Source organism: Sycon ciliatum, chromosome 4, assembly GCF_964019385.1.
Source record: "Sycon ciliatum chromosome 4, ocSycCili1.1, whole genome shotgun sequence".
Taxonomy (NCBI): Eukaryota; Metazoa; Porifera; class Calcarea; order Leucosolenida; family Sycettidae; genus Sycon; species Sycon ciliatum.
Window position 1 is genome coordinate 32,185,895 of NC_088646.1, and position 6,167 is coordinate 32,192,061.

A 6,167-nucleotide genomic window follows, 5' to 3' on the forward strand; every position below is an offset into this window, starting at 1 on the left:
TTTGCGAACACGGTGTCTCCGTCCTTGTTTCATGCTGTCAAACCAACAACAGGGGGCTACGATCAGTGATACTAGTACTCGGTTACCATGGTTACTGTCGACTTTAAGTACTGAGTCTGTAGTGTAGATATCTACACTGTACTACTGTAGTCAGTTGTGAAATGAGGTCAGGCCGCATGACAGATTGTACTGATCAGTCGACTCCACTTATATTATAACAAACTCGTTTTATCACGAAATCAGAACAATGTCTCTGTTCGAACCCATACAGAATCAGTGACCCTTAGTAACGAACGTTAATTGCGAACCATATCTTGTAGGGCTGCATGTAAACCTAGCATTCTTCATGTACTCATGGCATGCAGCCATGGGCCACATGCCAGTCATGGCGTGTTGCGTGCACGGTGTGAGCGCAATTCTGTTACAAAAAAACTTCGGCTATAAAGAGCTCGCGCACACTCACTCACGGGTGCTTATTATCACAAGTTGACTGTACTTGTTTTGTGTAGAAAAACTCGTACCCGTCCATAATCTAGAGCACACGTCGTATAAGTACATGTATTGTCACGGGGGGGGGGGGGGGGGGGGGCAGCCAATCACGAGCATACGTGCTGTGTAACTTTTGTACATTTGTAATTTTGTCCCAGCCGTGCTTCTATGGCCGTGAGCTCTGTTGGAGTTTTACTCTGGGATCTAATCATGGTATAGCTGCAATATATAGTGCTGCTCATTGAAATCTGATTGAGTGAGTCAAGTGCACCGTGCACCAGTGAACACCCCGGTGTCCGCAGGTCTAGGGATCCACAGCATCAGGCGCACTTGACTCACGCGATCGGAGTTCATTGAGTAGCACTGTATTATACTTCTAGCACTGTACTAGAAAACATAACCCCGTTGCTCCTTTATATACAAATAACTTACTTTCAAGGGAAAGCAGCGCAAAGCACACAGGGGCAACATGCAATGCCACTGTCTCGAACCAGGAAGGACACCGCCAATCACCCGCAGGCTCTGGCTGACAAGGTACAATGGGGAAATCTGTCTCAGTGAACAGCTGACATGCAGTGTCATGAATACTGCACCCGCGGGTATCCACGATATGAACATGTATCAGCAACTGACAATCATAATTAAATAGCTAATGCCAATGCCCAATATTTCGTCAACCGAAGAGAAAAGATAACTTAATCATGTTGAGAACCATGAGCAGGTCGCACCACATGCTTCAAGTGCATACTCCGGTTATACACTCCACACGGAGATCACAGTACGATACGACACGGCCGCTTGGCCATGATCCCCCTCCTTAACAATAGTGTCCTGGCGTGAGTTCATTGGCTGCGCATCTGTTGCCTCCGCGTTAGTCCGCTTGAGCTCCTGCCGACGATCATACGCCACCCAGACCGATACTAGAATGGCATCGTTCACGATCTGCACCAGATGCGCTATGATGCATGGAATGGCCATGAGTCCCTGATCGCCAAGACTTGCTGGAAAGAAGCTCAGCACTGACAGGGCGACAGCCAGTGTCTTCTGACTGCACAAGATGACTACAGCCTTCCTGACCGGCGCTTCCAGGCGGAGGATGAGCGACGCAAGAGAATTGATAGTAAGAAGCACAAAGTGAAGCGTAAGAGAAATGGCAAATAAGGTGACGAATGATATGGGTTCGACACAGCTGAACGAACCTTTGTTACTGGTGACGCTGATCTTCATCCAAGGTAACATGATAAGGAAGATGCTCCCAGCTACTCTCATGGGTGACCGGTACTTGTCGACGAGGTCCACCACCTTAGGAACGAGGCGTAAGGCTTTTCCCACCTGAGAACAGCAAGGACATAAGTAAAATTTCAAACACACACAAAGATGTGACATGGTGATGTTGAGCTTTTGGGTGGGTGGGGGATGGTCATAACTAAACGTTTTCGTTATGTGAAAACTATTGATAGTGCTGGATGGCTTCTTAACTCAAGGACGTTGGCAATAGCATTGGAAATTTTTTTCAACATCAGCTGGCGTAGCAGTGTGGAAGATGCACACATTGATCTCGTGAACTTCTTCAGGAGGGTTTGGTAGAGTCTCAAACCAAAGACCTCTCGGTTCACACAATACAACAGATTGCGGACTCTTTCAGTCATCATTTTTCCACATAGACACAGTGCAGTGCACAGTATACTGAAACCGTACAAGTATTAGCAAACCTTCACTTACCAACAGTGGTATGAGCAGTGTCAGCACAAGTTTGAGCAGCAGCTTGGCGGCATCCAGCTTCACGTTGGCATCAAACTCAGCCAGCCAGTTCAGTAGTCCGGGCACCGTTCCAATACCGACCAAGTTGGAAACGACGGTCAGCAACAGAGCAAGTACATGGTTACCATTCAACTGGGTGACCTGTAGTAGTGGTGTAGAGAAACGGGCAGTGCAATATACAGATGTTGTCAAATAACAGGTACTAAAAAATAATTCGGTAAAATGAACGACAAAAAAATTGTTGAAAATGTTGCGCGTTACTGTAAAACGGCTAATTTTAGCGCCGGTGATTTTTTAGCGAAAGGAGTGTTTTCGCTAAAGTTTCACTGCGCCAATCGAAAGTTTGCATGTACAGTACAGTACTATTCGTCTTCGGTTTTTTTACTTTGAAACTTGGATCGCTAAAGTATTTCATCGCAAATCAGTCCAGATTCAGAAAATGCTAAAATGTTTACACGTTAAAATTAGCCGTTCTACAGTATGACTAACTGTCCACCAAAGTAACCAGATCATGTACAGTAAGCGAGTGTGACAACACGGCACAAAACTTAGGTGGACAGTTCGTCATAACCTGTAACATGTTGTCCTTCATTTCTATCCATGATTACATTGGCTCCAAGCAGGACTTGAACCTGGTACCCTCTGTTTCTCAATCATGGTTTTAGACCATCCCACTATACCTGCCTCGAAAGGCATTTTTCCAGCCGTGCTGTGACCCACAGTTAATTGGGAACTCGTGGCCTGGCACGAGGGTAACATGGATGCAGCTAATGGGATTTCGGTCTTTGACCACTTGGTGGTGGGTCTGATCTACTCACCTCCCACCGTTTAGGCGCTGCATCTGCGCCTTTGATCCTAGAGGGTGGTGGCGTTCCCACGGCGGATGCGGAAAACTCGGCTTCCAGCCGAGTCTCACGCGAACCGTGAAATTTTTTATATTTTTTTTATTACATTGGCTCACCATCCGAGTTCAATTTAAATTAATTGATGGACAAAGGTGTAACCCGATCCTGTATGTCGACAAATTTTTGGCCCATTCAAATTTCGGCCTCCCAGGGCTAAAACACATGTCAGCTGCAACAAATTTTCGGCCTCTACTGCTGCTGCCTGCATATACTGTCACACTGAACCTTGCAAAGCAAAGTTTCAGCTGCAACAAATTTTCGGCCAAACATGATCAGGCATGATCAGGCCGAAAACAGCCAAAAATAAATACGCGCCGAAAATTTGTTGACTTACAGTAGTGCAAAATTTAAACTTGGATACTGAGCCAGTAATAAATGTAAAAAAAAGAGAAGAAACACATGAGAACGAGGTAATGCAGCACCTATCCACGACTGTAACAAGATGATAAACGATCAGAAAGTGCGATAATAGGGCACAAAAAAGGGCTGTTGGTTTGCGCACTGGAGATGTGTTAGAGCTAGGTCTCGGGTCGCTGAATGTCTCAGTAGCCTGTCAGTTTTTGTGCCCTATTATCGCACTTTCTGACCGTTTATCATCTTGTTACAGTCGTGGATAGTTGCTGCATTACCTCGTTCTCATGTGTTTCTTCTCTTTTTTTTTACACTTACAGTAGTGCGTAGATTTCTACAGTAGACTCGTACGCCCAAGAACGTCCAGGCTGGAAATCTAAGAACGCCCCAGCCTGGATTTAAGAACAAACTCCAAGATTTTTAAGAACGCGACATTTTTACACGAAAAACAAGTCCGCAACCACAAACTCTTGTCGGGTCCTCGCGAAAACATCACCCAGTGCAGCGCTACATACTACACGTGCATGTAAAGTGTACAACCGGTACACGTAGCGCTTAAGAACGCGAAATAAGAACGTAGCCTGGGGCGCTGAAGAATAAGAACTTTGCTAGGCTGGCCCTCTGAAACCGCGTTCTTGGGCGTACGAGTCTAATGTAGCGCATCCACTACACGAGACTTAAAGAATATTGCTTGCCGCACCGGCTGGAATGAGAGTGGTGTCCTATGCTAATATGGCGTGGTCAGAGGGATGGTGCACGGTGCAAAGAATAATGCTAACACCTGACTCTGACGAGCCCTGCCAATCTAGCCACATATGAATACCATACAGCTGCAGTCCGGTACACTCATCATTCGCAGTGCAGAGCTGCCAACCAAGCGGGTCTGTTTCGCATGTGACTCAGACTACTGGTTTTCCGTGTTTTGCAGTGGTCTTTTTGTTGCGTACTACCCATGTACTAGCGTGTACAAGCATTGCATGCATACTTGTATAGCGGTTTTTGGACACTCACATGCACGTCGGTGGCTGGATCAGTGTGCTACTGCATGCGTGACTTGTACTCACGGCATGAGTGTTAGTGCTGCATGGTGTCCTGGCATGGCATGGCATGGCATGCAGTCGCTTTGGTGCAAGAATATTCATAGCTCAGCTTGCGCTTGCCATGCTTCTACATAGCACATACATTTGCTCTTCAATTGTCCGTACCATTTTGCGGAAGGTTGGCAGCACTGAGAGTGTGTCCACCGTCTTGCTACCGAACTGTTTAACGTTATTGCTAAGTCCAGATTGCTGCATGCTTACCAGAATGACACCTGATGATACAGTACACGGCATGGCAAAGAACACTTGCAAGCCAATGCTGAACTCTCGAGGACCCAACGGTGGCGTCTCCTCACTGGCATTGGCCATGCAGCTGGCTGGCACGTCGCTAGAATTCGACGTGTCATTGGCACCCAACGTTGCGGTGTCCAGACGGCCGAATTGGCTGCTCATCAATTTTATCAGCTCCAGTGACACCACTGACGTCAGAAACAGGACACTGAAGACGCCATACACCATGCCTTTCCATGATTTCAAGGCCTCCTTGACGTCATCAGTTTTCAGCTTCAGTCCAGTGAGAAGGAAGATGAGAATAACGCAAATATAGTTGGCTGGGATTTTGCTCACCGCTACACCAGGTGTTGGCCATAGGGCACCGAGTAATACTGCGAACAACAGTCCCAAGGGCAGATGATGTTTGAACGCGAATGCACCAACTTTTCGCAAAGCCAACTTGAACTTTCCGTCCGACATAGCGGAAACTGACTGGTTGAAACACAGCACCGTACCGCACGCTATCTATCCAGCTCTATCATGAACTCCGAGATACAAACAATTGACACCACCATATCCCAGGCTGTATTGCGGAAACTCAGGATCCGTTGACAGCTAGCGCATAGCTGCGAGTCCAGAACTCAGTCTCAGGCAGAAGTAAAAAAGAGGTGATTTTTTTAGAAGACCAGAACCAAATCGTAGTATCTTCTGCCGTTATTATGACTCTGATGATTGTAGAGACAGGTAGATCTACCAGCAACTAATACTTACTTGTAGTGCATCTAGCAAACTGAACTGTAGGTGGTTGATCAGTTAGAACATTTACTTACTCAAACAGCACCAATCAACATCATTCTCACAGACACAGACGATGTAACCCAACTAGGTGCATGAGCTCAAGAAAAAAGGGCGACTTTCTGCAGATCAGCTCCTGAACTGGAAGGCACTGACTTGACTTTACTCTTTACTAACTAACTTTTAATTTAGTCATGACACTTGACAGCGCCAGGCCGGCGGAAGGGAAACCCCAAGCATGCAACGCCATACATCATGACGTACATGTACAATCATACAGTCATTATTGTGGCAGGGTGGTGTCAACTGTCATCCCAATATCCGTCCACACTGGTCCACGTGTGGATCTACTCTGCCGACTTTATCAGGTACATGTACAATCATGACACTACTAGTACTACTAGTAATAGTACTACTTCAAAGAATACTTTATCACTCCCTTCGTATAATATTGACTCCTATAGATTTTTGCTATACCTAAGCACTGTAAGCAGTCAAATATTCATGCATATTTCACTCCTTTATACACATGTAGTTGAAATTTAGGGATAGT

The 6,167-nt window shown here is 46.1% G+C and overlaps 1 protein-coding gene across 1 annotated transcript; it reads right to left on the bottom strand.

Moving 5' to 3' along the window:
- Positions 1-1,024: 1,024 nt before the first annotated feature.
- On the bottom strand, positions 1,025-5,808 carry LOC135815687 (uncharacterized). The gene is made up of 3 exons (XM_065329013.1): positions 4,808-5,808; positions 2,212-2,391; positions 1,025-1,821 (listed from the first exon to the last, which is right to left on the bottom strand). The coding sequence occupies exons 1-3, from the start codon at positions 5,297-5,299 to the stop codon at positions 1,243-1,245; spliced, it is 1,251 nt and encodes a 416-aa protein (XP_065185085.1). The 5' UTR covers positions 5,300-5,808; the 3' UTR covers positions 1,025-1,242.
- Positions 5,809-6,167: the final 359 nt, after the last annotated feature.

What these genes read in the sequence shown, in the direction of transcription:
- LOC135815687 (XM_065329013.1), bottom strand. Translation starts at nt 5,299, where the DNA reads ATGTCGGACGGAAAGTTCAAGTTGGCTTTGCGAAAAGTTGGTGCATTC. An exon ending in TATCATCAGGTGTCATTCTG is followed by an intron (nt 2,392 to 4,807) that starts GTAAGCATGCAG and finishes CCACTACTACAG; the next exon opens with GTCACCCAGTTGAATGGTAA. An exon ending in CACTGCTCATACCACTGTTG is followed by an intron (nt 1,822 to 2,211) that starts GTAAGTGAAGGT and finishes TGCTGTTCTCAG; the next exon opens with GTGGGAAAAGCCTTACGCCT.